We start from the raw sequence: 17788 nt of genomic DNA on the forward strand, positions 1-17788 counted from the left end.
TTTATGGACCTCTTTTTGAAGTATTTTATGAACTCTTTTTGAACTATTTTATGGAACTCTTTTTGAACTGACCTTTTCTGTGAATTGTGTACGACCTTTTCTGTGAACTTTTTTGCGACCTTTGTCCTTTGGAAACAGCGGTGGCCAGGTAGTCAGGGAGGGTCCAATTTTTTTAATTTTTTTTACTAATTTTTTTTATTTTATTTTTTATTTTTTAATTTATTTTTTTTTTTTTTTTTTTTTTTTTTTTTTTTCAAAATAAAATAAGGAGGCATGCAATCTTTTGGGAGAGCGTGCTAACATACTGTACAAGGGTACAGTGTAAAGGCGACTCTCCTCAATATATTGAGTCCAAATTGAATTCTGTCTCTGTTTGATTATTTGCCTCTTGGCTTGTTTAATAGATGTCATCAGTATTTGAAACTGACAGAAACTCACTGACTTTGGCTCATTTTCTGTGAAGAACATATATCAGAATACATATTTAAAGACCACTCACCATACACCCCCCCTACACATTTCTATTACATATAAGATGTCCGGGTCCACTGGACCCGGGGCTAATAGAAGTGTGGACATTGATGTTTTGTGTACCACACACACACACACACACACACACTCCCCCACACACACACACACACACACACACACACACACACACACACACACACACACACACACACACACACACACACACACACACACACACACACACACACACACACACACACACACACACACACACACACACACACACACACACACACACGGCAGGCCTAGACAGGAGGAGGACAGAGTGTAGGTACACAGGACATCAAGAGGGTCAAATGTGCGAGAAAATGAGAGCAGCCAGTGTTGACAAACAATGTTGCAACCTTGTGTGGGAACCGCAGGTGCAGAAACACAAAAGAAGAATCCCTGTGGGATGCAGAAACTGGCAGAGAAATTTTTCTGTGCAACGTTCATATTGTTGTTACTCAGCCAGCGTTTGTGGGTCTGATGGACCCGTTGCATTTTGTGGCTTTTAAAGCCTCACAATCAAACACTTTTATGTTAAAATACTGAACAGATGTTTACCTTATCCCAATAAACATCTGTTCAGTATTTGAACATAATAATGTTGAGCTGGCTGAGTAACAACAATATGAACATTACACAAGGGTTAAAGCATTCTAAAAACATCTAAAAAGTGCCAAAAATACATCTATTTACATCTCATGGCCTGAATATGACAGAAGTATTAGCAAAATTGTTGTTGAAAGCCGCAGGTGTCGAACTCGTTTTTATTGAGGGCCATATGCAACGATGGCTGACAACGACCGATGAATTTGATTATCATACAAAAACCCAAAACCAGTGAAGTTGGCACGTTGTGTAGTTTGTACATAAAAACAGAATACAATGAATCCGGATGGTTCTTTTCCTCTTTGTTCCGGAGGACACGACATCCACAGTTTCCCAATTTTTTAAAAAAATTGTCAGACTACAGAACACTTTCACACCCTTGCATCAGTCCATCTTAGATGAGCTCTGCGTTTCTGGGTGTTGTTGATAAATGGCGTCGGCTTTGCATGGTAGAGTTTCAACTCGCACTTACAGATGTAGCGACCGACTGTAGTTACTGACAGTGGTTTTCTGAAGTGGTCCTGAGCCCATGTGGTGATATCCTTTACACGCGGATGTCGCTTTTTGATGCCGTGCCGCCTGAGGGATCGAAAGGTCCGTAGTACCGTCGCTTACGTGCAGTGATTTCTCCAGATTCTCTGAACCTTTTGATAGATGGTGAAATCCCTAAATTCTTTGCAATAGCTGGTTAAGAAATGTTAAATTGTTTGACAATTTGCTCACTTATTTGTTGACAAAGTGGTGACCCTCGCCCCGTCCTTGTTTGTCAATGGCTGAGCATTTCATGGAAGTTGCGTTTACATCCAATCATGAAATTAATGCGCAGTGTATGCTTAAAATGATCAAAAAACATAAATATTAAATGTTATCATACATGTGCCTGTCACCACATAACATTTATACTTACGTCATGTTTATAAGCCCCAAATGGAGGTGTTTGGATGTTTATTTTTCGGGGGACTTGTTAGAATAATTGTTTCTAAGTTATCACAAAAATGTTGTGTTACATTGAGTGCCCGGTGAGAAGCAAAAACAAAAGCTGTCTTTGAACCTACCAAGAAGAATGCTTGTAAAACTCCACTGTGTAGTTCAGGGGTCGGCAACCCAAAATGTTGAAAGAGCCATATTGGAGCAAAAATACACAAACAAATTTGTCTGGAGCCACAACAAATTAAAAGCCATATTACATACAGATAGTGTGTCATGAGATATACATTGAATTGAGATGACTTAAAGGAAACTAAATGAGCTCAAATATAGCTACAAATGAGGCATAATGATGCAATATGTACATATAGCTAGCCTAAATAGCATGTTAGCATCGATTAGCTTGCAGTCATGCAGTGACCAAATATGTCTGATTAGCACTCCACACAAGTCAATAACATCAACAAAACTCACCTTTGGGCATTCACGCACAACGTTAAAAGTGTGGTGGACAAAATGAGACCGAAAAAAAAGTGGCATAAAACACGTCCTAGAAAGTCGGAGAAAGTTATACATGTAACAAACTAAGGTGAGTTCAAGGACCGCCAAAATTAGTAGGACAAAACGGCGCTCGCCAAATACTCGAATCAGTGAAGCATGTTTAATATAAACAGTGTGCTTTATAACAATTAGGGAGGTTTGTGTCATGTTTGTCCTCCTACAGAAACCATATTAAAACAAAAAATATATATTTTTCCCCTCATCTTTTTCCATTTTTCATACATTTTCTAAAAAGCTTCAGAGAGCCACTAGGGCGGCGCTAAAGAGCCGCATGCGGCTCTAGAGCCGCGGGTTGTAGGGGGGGAAGCAACATGAAGGTGTTCTGTTTTCTTTCATGTATTGTAATCAACAAAAATATATTGTTTTAACTAGAGATGGCTGATAATATCGGCCTGCTGATATTATCGGCCGATAAATGCTTTAAAATGTAATATCGGAAATTATCGGTATCGTTTTTTTTATTATCGGTATTGGTTTATTTTTATTTTTATTTTATTTTTTTAAAATTAAATCAACATAAAAAACACAAGATACACTTACAATTAGTGCACCAACCCAAAAAACCTCCCTCCTCATTCACACAAAAGGGTTGTTTCTTTCTGTTATTAATATTCTGGTTCCTACATTATATATTAATTAGGGATGTCCGATAATATCGGCCTGCCGATATTATCGGCCGATAAATGCGTTGAAATGTAATATCGGAAATTATCGGTATCGGTTTTTTTATTATCTGTATCGTTTTTTGATTTTTAAAATTTTTTTTTTATTAAATCAACATAAAAAACACAAGATACACTTACAATTAGTGCACCAACCCAAAAAACCTCCCTCCCCCCATTTCTTTCTGTTATCAATATTCTGGTTCCTACATTATATATCAATATATATCAATACAGTCTGCAAGGGATACAGTCCGTAAGCACACATGATTGTGCGTGCTGCTGGTCCACTAATAGTACTAACCTTTAACAGTTCATTTTACTCATTTTCATTAATTACTAGTTTCTATGTAACTGTTTTTATATTGTTTTACTTTCTTTTTTATTCAAGAATTTTTTTTTAATTTAGTTATCTTATTTTATTATTTTTAAAAAAAAGTACCTTATCTTCACCATACCTGGTTGTCCAAATTAGGCATAATAATGTATTAATTCCACGACTGCATATATCGGTTGATATCGGTATCGGTTGATATCGGTATCGGTAATTAAAGAGTTGGACAATATCGGAATATTGGATATCGGCAAAAAGCCATTATCGGACATCCCTAATATCAATATATATCAATACAGTCTGCAAGGGATACAGTCCGTAAGCACACTAATAGTACTAACCTTTAAAAGTTCATTTTACTCATTTTCATTAACTACTAGTTTCTATGTAACTGTTTTTATATTGTTTTACTTTCTTTTTTATCCAAGAAAATGTTTTTAATTTATTCATCTTATTTAATTTGATATTAAAAAAAAAAAAAGACCTTATCTTCACCATACCTGGTTGTCCAAATTAGGCATAATAATGTGTTAATTCCACGACTGTATATATCAGTATCGGTAATTAAGAGTTGGACAATATCAAATATCGGATATCGGCAAAAAAGCCATTATCGGACATCCCTAGTTTTAACCCATGGACTACAAAGCGGAGAGAAGACAGGATCTGGCCAAGTTCCAGACGACCTCTTTTTGAACCTCCTTTTTCAACTGTTTTACGAACCTCTTTTTGAACTCTTTTACGATCTTTTCTGTGAACTGTTTACGACCTTTTTCTTTTGAACTGTTGTGATCAAAGGCGATGGCTGTTTACGACCCTCGTCCCTTAGAAGCAGCTGTTGTCACGTGGTCAGAGAAAGTCCAAATAACGGGGGAGGCGTACAATCTTTTGGCAGAGCGTAATGACACCATACCTGGTTGTCCAAATTAGGCATAATAATGTGTTAATTCCACGACTGTATATATCGGTATTGGTAATTAAGAGTTGGACGATATCGGAATATCGGATATCGGATATCGGAAAAAAAGCCATTATCGGACATCCCTAGTTTTAACCCATGGACTACAAAGCGGAGAGAAGGCAGGATCTGGCCAAGTTCCAGACGACCTCTTTTTGAACCTCCTTTTTCAACTGTTTTACGAACCTCTTTTTGAACTATTTTACGATCTTTTCTGTGAACTGTTTACGACCTTTTTCTTTTGAACTGTTGTGATCAAAGGCGATGGCTGTTTACGACCCTCGTCCCTTAGAAGCAGCTGTTGTCACGTGGTCAGAGAAAGTCCAAATAACGGGGGAGGCGTACAATCTTTTGGCAGAGCGTAATGACACCATATCTGGTTGTCCAAATTAGGCATAATAATGTGTTAATTCCACGACTGTATATATCAGTATAGGTAATTAAGAGTTGGACAATATCGGAATATCGGCAAAAAAGCCATTATCGGACATCCCTAGTTTTAACCCATGGACTACAAAGCGGAGAGAAGGCAGGATCTGGCCAAGATCCAGACGACCTCTTTTTGAACCTCCTTTTTCAACAGTTTTACGAACCTCTTTTTGATTTCTTTTACGACCTTTTCTGTGAACTGTTTACGACCTTTTTCTTTTGAACTGTTGTGATCAAAGGCGATGGCTGTTTACGACCCTCGTCCCTTAGAAGCAGCTGTTGTCACGTGGTCAGAGAAAGTCCAAATAACGGGGGAGGCGTACAATCTTTTGGCAGAGCGTAATGACACTGTACAAGGGTACAGATGTCCAAGCGTCTCTCCTCAAATTGAGCCAAATTGAATGAATGAAATAAGTTTATTTCGGGTCATACAATCAACCATCAACCATTGACCGTTTTGTGTGACCAGATTAACAGTACAGATTAGACATATTTAACAATCAGACACATTTACACACAAAAAGAAAAGAAAAGAAAAAGAATGACCGAAAAAGGAATAGGCTGAAGCCAAAGCTTATATTTGCCTATCCTAAACCTCTACTGAAAATAAGATTGCCTGGAAAAAAATAAAAAATGGGATGAAAATAATTGTTACTATATTTCATAATTTTCAATTATTTCACCTATCAAGGTTTTCTTGAACCTTAACAAAGAACTACATGTCTTCAGCTCATCACTGAGCTTGTTCTACCATTTAACCCCAAAACTGAAATACATTTGTATTTTATATTCGTTCTTACTTTACCTATTTCAAAAATCAATATTTCCCCCGTAAATTAAAGTTTTCTCCTCTTAATTGAAATAACTTAAGAATACGAGCTGGAAGGCTGTTGTTCTTTACTCGAAATATAATTTCCATTGTTTTTAAAAACACAATATCTGAAAATTTTAACACATTAGAACTTATAAATAATGGATTGGTATGTTCATAGCAGCACACTTTGTGTGTTATTCTAATGACCCTTTTTTGAAGTTACCATACCAAATTGAATTCTGTCTATGTTTAATTCTTTGCTTCTTGTCTTGTTTAATAGATGTCATCAGTGTTTGAACCTGACGTCTCTATAGGCAGAATTTTTTAAATATTTAAAATGCATTAAAAAAATAATACATCCGTCGTCTTGTTTCCCATAATGATTGTGGACGATAGGCAAAAATTAAAAAAAAAAAACATGTCAAAATGGACAGTATTCACATGTAAAGCAGCTTGAGTCAGACATAAAGCAGGTCCTCAATATTTCACTGGCATGTGATGAAACAGCTATGGCCTTTTTACGATTGGAATATTGACCTTTTTAATAATGGCCTGTGTATCAATTTTAAATTACTACGGCAAAGCCATTATTAACGCTATTAACAACGCTGCAAATCAGCATTTAACCTTTTGCCTCAGTTTAGTGAAAGCCGCATAATTACAGTACGTGACGCTGTGAACTGTGGCCCCGCTGTGGTGTGGAGTGTTGGGAAAAAGTAATCAAGTCATATATTGTTACCTCACTTGGTGGCCGGGGTGTTTTCTGGACTATGGAGCGCACCGAGGTGTAAGCTGCACCCACTAAATTTTAGAAGAAAACAATCTTTTCCATATATTAGCCGCACAGGACTTTAAGCCGCAGATATATACGTTGTGAAATGAGTAATTTACATAGTAAATTACATACCTTAATTGTTTCCAAACGTGTTTTTAACAGGGCAGTAAAATGGCGGATCAAACAAAACGGAAGTCATCGTCATGGACTCACTAGCTGCGGAAGCTAGCTCTCCAATCAGCTAAACCGACTCAATAATTCCACGGTGAGGTTTTGGTGTATTTACTGAGGAATTGGTGAGACTGGAACTATATAAAAAGAATGCCGTTGTAAGTTAATAATACTAACACAGACACTCGTAAATGTGTTAGCATACTAGCTAATGCTAGCTTTATAACATTACGATAGCACGTACAAATGAACATGAAAACACTCCTGCAGACAACACACATGGGACGTTTTGGTAAGTATGAATAGTTTTAGTTATATTGTATATATGTATATATATTTTTTATACATATATATATATATTTTTATATATATATTTTTTATATATATATTTTTTTTAAGTCGATTTTTGAATTTCAACATTTATATATATATATATGTATATTTTATTTTATCGATTTTTGAAAATGTATAAATAATTTAGAATTGAGATGAATAAAAATCGAGATTTTGTTTGTGCACCCCTGATGCTAGTGACACCATCGCTGATACTGAAGTCTCCGAAAACCTTTGCGTGAACTCTGCAGATGGCTGATTTTTGACAATTATTAATTGACTCATATATATATATGCATATATACATTTATATATATATATATATATATATATATATATATATATATATATATATATATATATATATATATATATATATATATATATATATATATATATATATATATATATATATATATATATATATATATATGTGTATATTTTATTTTATCGATTTTTAAAAATTAATAATTCATTTAGAATGAGATGAATAAGAATCGCGATTGTGTTTGTGCACCCCTGATGCTAGTGACACCATCGCTGATTCTGAAGTTTCCAAAAACCTTCGCGTGAACTCTGCAGATGGCTGGTTTTTGACAATCATTAATTGACTTATATATATATATATATATATATATATATATATATATATATATATATATATATATATATATATATATATATATATATATATATATATATATATATATATATATATATATATATATATATATATATATATATATATATATATATATATATATATATATGTATATATATATGTATATATATATATATATATATATGTATATATATATGTATATATATATATATATATATATATATATGGTCACCCCAAACAATTTTGCGGAATAGCCTTCATTTCTAAGAACAAGAATAGACTGTCGAGTTTCAGATGAAAGTTCTCTTTTTCTGGCCATTTTGAGCGTTTAATTGACCCCACAAATGTGATGCTCCAGAAACTCAATCTGCTCAAAGGAAGGTCAGTTTTGTAGCTTCTGTAACGAGCTAAACTGTTTTCAGATGTGTGAACATGATTGCACAAGGGTTTTCTAATCATCAATTAGCCTTCTGAGCCAATGAGCAAACACATTGTACCATTAGAACACTGGAGTGATAGTTGCTGGAAATGGGCCTCTATACACCTATGTAGATATTGCACCAAAAACCAGACATTTGCAGCTAGAATAGTAATTTACCACATTAACAATGTATAGAGTGTATTTCTTTAAAGTTAAGACTCGTTTAAAGTTATCTTCATTGAAAAGTACAAAAATAAGGACATTTCAATGTGACCCCAAACTTTTGAACGGTAGTGTACGTATATTTTATTTCATCGATTTTTGAAAATGTATGATTAATTTAAAATTGAGATGAATAAGAATTGCGATTTTGTTTGTGCACCACTGATGCTAGTGACACCATCGCTGATTCTGAAGTCTCCGAAAACCTTCGCGTGAACTCTGCAGATGGCTGATTTTTGACAAACATTAATTGACTTACATATATACATATCCATATATACATTTATATATATATATATATATGTATATTTTATTTGATCAATTTTTGAAAATTAACAATTCATTTAGAATTGAAATGAATAAGAATCACGATTTTGTTTGTGCGCCACTGATGCTAGTGACACCATCGCTGATTCTGAAGTCTCCGAAAACCTTTACGTGAACCCTGCAGATGGCTGAAAGAGTGTGAAATTTTCTAAAAATACCAACGTATGCAGTGAAAGTTCACCCCTGCTGACGCAGCAAACCTTTATACACGAGGCCCCCGGGCGCACATAAAGACTTGCATTGTGCAATTGCCTTTTCCAAGATACCAACATAAATATGCATTACCATACAACATATACAAGTAAAAAGGTCAATTACATAAAGGATACACAGAAAACAGAGCGAGTGCCGAGTAAAGTGGAACTCTAATGGATGGGAAAAAAATATCTCCAATACGGCGCAGAGAACACGGAAACGACTTCTATTAGGCAGTCACTAGTTTTTGTAGGGGGGAGATTTGAAGTAATAGAATGAATACTCCAACGATGGAACGTTGTTACAACAACAATTGGATTTTCCCAGAGCACCGGCAGTCCAACACAAGTGGGGATAACTGTAAGCACTTTTAATTAGCGACCGCTTCAATTCACCTCACAATGCATCCTGGGCCATGTGTTCAGTGCGCAAAGGACCCAACTCCCACTAGGAAGGTCGTAGAGACATGAAACCAAAACCTGTATGTAGGTCTCACTTAGACCTACAATTCATAATTTCACATCCTCGGGCAAAAACCAACAGGAAGTTGGCAATTTCCCATTTTAGACAGAACATTTACTAAAAACAGTCCTTTTTACGTCTTTGACCTCTAATTTGACCCCCTTAAAATACTTCAAAACTCACCAAACTTCTTACACACATCAGGACTGGTGGAAATTGCGATCTAAAAAAAAAACCGAACCCCAAAACTCAAAATTGTGCTCTACATAATTTTTGAAAAAAAGAGAGAAAAAAACTGCTCCTCAGAGGAAAACTGCTTGTAACTTCCGGTAGGAACGCCATAGAGACATGAAACAAATACCTCTATGTAGGTTTAGACCTACATTTCATAGGTTGACATCCTTCAGCAAAAATCAACAGGAAGTTTGCTATTCCTCCTTCAAAACAACATTTTTGTTACAACCGGTCACCAAACATCAAACGTTATCTCCTCCGAGCGCGTTTGTCGTTTCGGCTTCAAACTGCTACAGGAGAGAGATTGAACCCTTCTGATTAAAAGTTGACGAAAGAGTTTTGATTCGTGCTACCGTTTAGATTTTACGAGCCTTCAAAGACCCGCTGCGCTGATGCTACTTTGCTGCCTATAATGACAACGTGAAATGGAATTATTTCTTTTTTTTCCCTCAAAATTCTACACACAATTCCGCAGCTTTGCGCACTACTTTGCCCCCCTTAACATGCTTCAAAACTCACCAAATTTGACACACACATAGAAAAACGTGCCCCAAACACTTTAGGAAAAAAACCTAACCCCAAAAATCCAAATTGCGCTTTAGCGCCCCCCTAGGAAGAAAACTGCCTGTAACTCCCACTAGGAAGGTCGTAGAGACAAGAAACAAAAACCTCTATGTAGGTCTCACTTAGACCTACATTTTGTACTGGTTACAAAGGAACCTAAAAACACACCCTTGTTAGAATACAATTAAATATGTCCATTTAATCAGTGTTGGGAAAATGACTTTCAATTACCAACGGAATCACTCTTTAATATAGTATGTAATTAATCAGCCGGGAAAGTAAGTATTGCATTATTTATTTTTTTACCGGAAGTTACAAGCAGTTTTGTCAGAGTTTTCCTCTGAGGAGCAGTTTTTTCTCTGTTTTTTCCAAAAATTATGTAGAGCACAATTTTGAGTTTTGGGGTTCGTTTTTATTTTTAGATCGCAGTTTCCACCAGTCCCGATGTGTGTGAGAATTTTGGTGAGTTTTGAAGTATTTTAAGGGGGTGAAATTACAGCTCAAAAATCAAAAATGAGTGTTTTTAGTCATTTTTTGTCTTGAAGGGGAAATTGCCAACTTCCTGTTGGTTTTCGCCCGAAGAAGTGAAATTATGAATTGTAGGTCTAACTGAGACCTACATACAGTTTTTTTTTAAATGTCTCTACGGCCTTCCTAGTGGGAGTTAGAGGCAGTTTTCTTCCTAGGGGGCGCTAGAGTGCAATTGGGATCTTTTGGGTTTGGTTTTTTTACTAAAGTGTGCTCTACCCGAGTTTGGATGTGTGTAAAAAATTTGGTGAGTTTTGAAGCATGTTAAGGGGGGCAAAGTAGTGCGCAACGGTGCGGAATAATAATAAAGAATAATAATAAAACCTTATAAAAAATTATAAATAATAATATAATAATATAATAATATATAATAATAATATATATATATATATATATATATATATATATATATATATATATATATATATATATATATATATATATATATATATATATATATATATAATATAATAATATAATATAATAATAAAAACTTATAAAAAATTATTTCTTTTTTCCCCCTCAAAATTCGACACACAATACCCTATTCCGCAGCTTTGCGCACTACTTTGCCCCCTTTAACATGCTTCAAAACTCACCAAATTTGACACACACATAGAAAAACGTGCCCCAAACACTTTAGGAAAAAAACCTAACCCCAAAAATCCAAAGTGCGCTTTAGCGCCCCCCTAGGAAGAAAACTGCCTGTAACTCCCACTAGGAAGGTCGTAGAGACATGAAACAAAAACCTCTATGTAGGTCTCACTTAGACCTACATTTTGTACTGGTTACAAAGGAACCTAAAAACACACCCTTGTTAGAATACAATTAAATATGTCCATTTAATCAGTGTTGGGAAAATGACTTTCAATTACCAACGGAATCACTCTTTAATATAGTATGTAATTAATCAGCCGGGAAAGTAAGTATTGCATTATTTATTTTTTTACCGGAAGTTACAAGCAGTTTTGTCAGAGTTTTCCTCTGAGGAGCAGTTTTTTCTCTGTTTTTTCCAAAAATTATGTAGAGCACAATTTTGAGTTTTGGGGTTCAGTTTTTTTTTGGATCGCAGTTTCCACCAGTCCCGATGTGTGTGAGAATTTTGGTGAGTTTTGAAGTATTTTAAGGGGGTGAAATTACAGCTCAAAAATCAAAAATGAGTGTTTTTAGTCATTTTTTGTCTTGAAGGGGAAATTGCCAACTTCCTGTTGGTTTTCGCCCGAAGAAGTGAAATTATGAATTGTAGGTCTAACTGAGACCTACATACAGGTTTTTGTTTCATGTCTCTACGACCTTCCTAGTGGGAGTTAGAGGCAGTTTTCTTCCTAGGGGGCGCTAGAGTGCAATTGGGATTTTTTTGGGTTTGGTTTTTTTTACTAAAGTGTGCTCTACCCGAGTTTGGATGTGTGTACAAAATTTGGTGAGTTTTGAAGCATGTTAAGGGGGGCAAAGTAGTGCGCAACGGTGCGGAATAATAATAAAGAATAATAATAAAACCTTATAAAAAATTATAAATAATAATATAATAATATATATATATATATATATATATATATATATATATATATATATATATATATATATATATATATATATATATATATATATAATATAATAATATAATATAATAATAAAAACTTATAAAAAATTATTTCTTTTTTTTCCCTCAAAATTCGACACACAATACCCTATTCTGCAGCTTTGCGCACTACTTTGCCCCCCTTAACATGCTTCAAAACTCACCAAATTTGACACACACATAGAAAAACGTGTCCCAAACACTTTAGGAAAAAAACCTAACCCCAAAAATCAAAATTGCGCTTTAGCGCCCCCCTAGGAAGAAAACTGCCTGTAACTCCCACTAGGAAGGTCGTAGAGACATGAAACAAAAACCTCTATGTAGGTCTCACTTAGACCTACATTTTGTACTGGTTACAAAGGAACCTAAAAACACACCCTTGTTAGAATACAATTAAATATGTCATTTAATCACTGTTGGGAAAAAGACTTTCAATTACCAACGGAATCACTCTTTAATATGAATAATTAATTAATTAATTAATTCATATTAATTACATACTATATAGTATGTAATTAATCAGCCGGGAAAGTAAGTATTGCATTATTATTTTTTTTAAACCTTAAAGTGATTTGGTGTGCACTGATGAGAAATGTTTAATGAGGTTAGAACAGACAACGCCTGATCGAATAAGATCCCAACAAAGCGTGTGCAAACTATAAAATGGCATTTACTATCAGTGAAATTGTGCATGCAGTCTTTAAAGGGGAATTATCATGAATCATTTTTTTGAATGCATTCTAAATATTAAATAAACGTAAATAAAAGCCCGGGAGCTCCACTATTCCGCCCATAAAATCCGACAACCTTTCAAAAAGTGCCAACAAATACTCAATATACATTTCATGCCTTGAATATTAACCAAGTATATGTGTATTTAATTTATATTTACATGTTTCATGACACACTATCTGTATGTAATACTGGCTGCATTTCTGCTTGTTGTTTGTGTGCCACGTTGTTCCAGACCACAGCAAACGTAACCCGGCTTGCCAAAGATTGTGATAAATCTTTTAGAAGAAGACAGCCTGTGGTTTCCTTTAACTTGGACACACACATCTATACCTTCGGTCATTTCCAGTAGTTATCTCACCTTCTAAGCAGCGTCTGATTTACTAATAGTTTCTAATGTTGTAAAAATGTGTAGAATAAATATTACATTTCAACATTTTCTGTCAACGAAGATTTGCTTCAGCCTGCGACACATAGTCATTTTGATAGTAGGCTAATAAAGCTAATATAGACACTTACATCATGTGTTGCCTTCATTATAATACTTATATAAGACTTTTAAAGTCATTTTGATAGTAGGCTAATATAGCTAATATAGACACTTACATCATGTGTTGCCTTCATTATAACACTTATATAAGACTTTTAAAGTCAGTTTGATAGTAGGCTAATAAAGCTAATATGGACACTTACATCATGTGTTGCCTTCATTATAACACTTATATAAGACTTTTAAAGTCATTTTGATAGTAGGCTAATATAGCTAATATAGACACTTACATCATGTGTTGCCTTCATTATAACACTTATATAAGACTTTTAAAGTCATTTTGATAGTAGGCTAATATAGCTAATATAGACACTTACATCATGTGTTGCCTTCATTATAACACTTATATAAGACTTTTAAAGTCAGTTTGATAGTAGGCTAATATAGCTAATATAGACACTTACGTCATGTGTTGCCTTCATTATAAGACTTATATAAGACTTTTAAAGTCATTTTGATAGTAGGCTAATATAGCTAATATAGACACTTACATCATGTGTTGCCTTCATTATAACACTTATATAAGACTTTTAAAGTCAGATTGATAGTAGGCTAATATAACTAATATAGACACTTACGTCATGTGTTGCCTTCATTATAACACTTATATAAGACTTTTAAAGTCAGATTGATAGTAGGCTAATATAGCTAATATAGACAATTACGTCATGTGTTGTCTTCATTATAACACTTATATACAACTTTTAAGTTTTTGCGGCTCCAGACAGAAAATCTACTCATAAAATGCATACAAAAATGGTGTAATAATAGTGTTAGAATAATTAAGTGTAATTTATCACACAACTCTAATGCTTAAAGTCCGTTGCTATAGTTATTAGCTATTGTGCTCAAGTTGTACTTTTTCTATCTGTGCAAGGACAAAACTTCTTGTCTGAGGGGTGGCCTCAGCCACAGATGTCATCTTTGTTTTAGCCGGCTAACAGCCAAGGACTTCAAGGACCTCAACGAAGATAAGACGACAGCACGCAGACGAAGCAGAGTCGAGGCAACCACATGGCCCCCAGCACATTCCGTCACGTATTGTGCGTACCGGAAGCTCTCTTTGCATGAAATGTGTGGCCACTCCTTTTAGAGGCGGCCTCAGTGATGTAACCAGGGACCTCCCAAATAAATAGAGGGACTGTTAGCTCAGAGCGTGGTGGGCGATTGTAACTGAGCGTGCGATCCCAAACGCCTCTCCTCATTGAGCCAAATTGAACTCTGTCTCTGCATGATTCCTTGCTTCTTGTCTGTTTAATAGACGTCATCAGTGTTTGAACCTGATAAATAGTATTCACTATTAGAATCTGACCTCTGGGGCCAAACATGACTGCGATGTGGCCCTCAGTGAAAACCACTTTGACCTTATAAAAAATTATAAATAATAATATAATAATATAATAATATATATATATATATATATATATATATATATATATATATATATATATATATATATATATATATATATATATATATATATTATATATATATATATATATATATATATATATATATATATATATATATATATATATATAATATATATATATAATATAATAATATAATATAATAATAAAAACTTATAACAAATTATTTCTTTTTTTTCCCTCAAAATTCTACACACAATACACTATTCCGCAGCTTTGCGCACTACTTTGCCCCCCTTAACATGCTTCAAAACTCACCAAATTTGACACACACATAGAAAAACGTGCCCCAAACACTTTAGGAAAAAAACCTAACCCCAAAAATCTAAATTGCGCTTTAGCGCCCCCCTAGGAAGAAAACTGCCTGTAACTCCCACTAGGAAGGTCATAGAGACATGAAACAAAAACCTCTATGTAGGTCGCACTTAGACCTACATTTTGTACTGGTTACAAAGGAACCTAAAAACACACCCTTGTTAGAATACAATTAAATATGTCCATTTAATCAGTGTTGGGAAAATGACTTTCAATTACCAACGGAATCACTCTTTAATAGCCGGTAAAGACTTCAAGGACCTCAACGAAGATAAGACGACAGCACGCAGACGAAGCAGAGTCGAGGCAACCACAAGGCCCCCAGCACATTCCGTCACGTATTGTGCGTACCGGAAGCTCTCTTTGCATGAAATGTGTGGCCACTCCTTTTAGAGGCGGCCTCAGTGATGTAACCAGGGACCTCCCAAATAAATAGAGGGACTGTTAGCTCAGAGCGCGGTGGGCGATTGTAACTGAGCGTGCGATCCCAAACGCCTCTCCTCATTGAGCCAAATTGAACTCTGTCTCTGCATGATTCCTTGCTTCTTGTCTGTTTAATAGACGTCATCAGTGTTTGAACCTGATAAATAGTATTCACTATTACAATCTGACCTCTGGGGCCAAACATGACTGCGATGTGGCCCTCAGTGAACACCACTTTGACACCTCTTGACATATGACGTCATCATGTCACCGTCCAAACGTCTCATTTTCTGACCTAAAGTGGCTGAAAAGTTAGTTTCGGTACCTTTACAAGGTTGCGTTTGGAACACTTGTCTCGGGCAGGCGTCCTGGTTCTCCACAACTTGAACGATCACAGCTCTGGAGCGGGACTGACGTCCTGTGGTTTCGAAGCTGCGTCCCTCCACGCAAGTCAGCTGACACGCGCTCCAGGATGACCACTCCGCCAAATGGCAGTCTCCTGAGGGCGGGAGAAAATACGTTATGCAAGTTCATCGTAGATCATAAATCAGGCCTCTCACCTGGACATGAGACGTCTGAGTAGGTAATCCGACAAGTCGGGACACTTTGACAGCCAATTTAGACCAGGTATTGGCGAGAACGACACAAAAGGGCGTTTGGTTCCGACCCCCTTTTCTTTGAGAGAATTTCGACACGAAAAGACGCTGGTTTGCGTCACTTTTTTTTTCTTAAAACACCTGCATGAGGATTATGATTAATTCTTCATCTAAACAGGAATTGATAAAATCCCCGTGAGAGCAGACATTGTTCAGTAAGGGATTGTTTTATTATGTTCATAGTTTATCTTGTTCAGCACTTAGCGATACTGCTGTTGTGATGCGTCTGTGAAATTAATACGCCGCCGTTTGCTTAAAGTGAGTAAAATATGTAAATAATACATGTTTTTATGAATGTTACTACATTACATATATACTTACAGCGTGTATATAAAACATCAATGGAGGTTTTTGGATATTTCTAAAGCACATTATAGGCGGGGTAGGGTGACTCCTGTTGGCTCCATTGTTAGCTGACTTTTGCTAGCGCTTATTTATGATTTAGAATGCATAAAAAAAGAAAAACCCCATGTGTTCTTGTCGTATGTAAGGTATTGCGAATGAGGTAAAATTCCCCCCAAAAAAGTGCAGTTCCTTTTTGAGCAATTTTGCCTAACTTGCAGGCTGGATGGGAGAATACGAACAACGGCGCGCTTACGTAAACACAAGTCCGGGAGCTGCACTATTCTGCCCAGAAAATCCGATAAATAACCATTCAAAAAGCTTATACACACACCATAATAATACTGGTATGTCTAATGCTCCGACAATCCATCAAGCGGTGCGGCTTCATAGCTTACCAAAGTCCTACTAAAAACATTTTGACAGATTTTTGAGTGTTCAATGGAACATTTAAAGTGTTTGGTGTTGTTTACTGCCATCCTATTGCAGTCTACACGTATCTCTTATGTATGACTGCCATCTACTGGTCACACTTATCATTACACCATGTACCAAATAAAATTGCTTCGAGGTCGGTAAGCACAACCAGAATTATGCCGTACATTAGGCATATAAGGCGCACCGTCGATTTTTGAGAACATTAAAGGATTTTAAGTGCGCCTTTTAGTCCGAAAAATATGGTAATGGTAACTACTACTAATAATAATATTAACAGAAAGAAACACTACCAACGTCTTCCTTATTCTCTGCTGCCTATAAGACTGAACAAAATATATACCGTAAATCCTGCATTATAAGCCGCTATTTATTCCTACGCTTTGAACCCTTCGGCTTATAAAAAGGTGCGGCCAATTTTTTGGCATTAATGCAAATAGTTTAAAAAAAACAAAAAAACAAGCAAAGGGACCGAAAAGATGTATTATTGTTTGTGCTACGGCGCCAACTTTGGGACGAGTTTCCTTCTGTTTAGAGCTTTAAACCGGAAGTACACGTGCCGTTCCATCTTCTAGTCATCCACAGCGTTTCTCGTCGTATGGATTCTTCATCCGTCACTCCAGGCAAGGTTTTTAAGTTTTACAATATAACTAAAACAATTC

General features: G+C 35.6%; 1 protein-coding gene across 1 annotated transcript in view; it reads right to left on the reverse strand.

The window, feature by feature from the left end:
- thsd7ba (thrombospondin, type I, domain containing 7Ba) overlaps positions 1-17788 on the reverse strand; it is a 517449-nt gene that overhangs the window by 16399 nt on the left and 483262 nt on the right. Inside the window, exon 24 of the mRNA XM_062067490.1 lies at positions 16019-16192. Coding sequence (XP_061923474.1) covers positions 16019-16192 — 174 coding nt within the window. The remainder of the gene's footprint in view (positions 1-16018; positions 16193-17788) is intronic.

This window comes from Entelurus aequoreus, linkage group LG13 (assembly GCF_033978785.1).
Source record: "Entelurus aequoreus isolate RoL-2023_Sb linkage group LG13, RoL_Eaeq_v1.1, whole genome shotgun sequence".
Classification (NCBI taxonomy): domain Eukaryota; kingdom Metazoa; phylum Chordata; class Actinopteri; order Syngnathiformes; family Syngnathidae; genus Entelurus; species Entelurus aequoreus.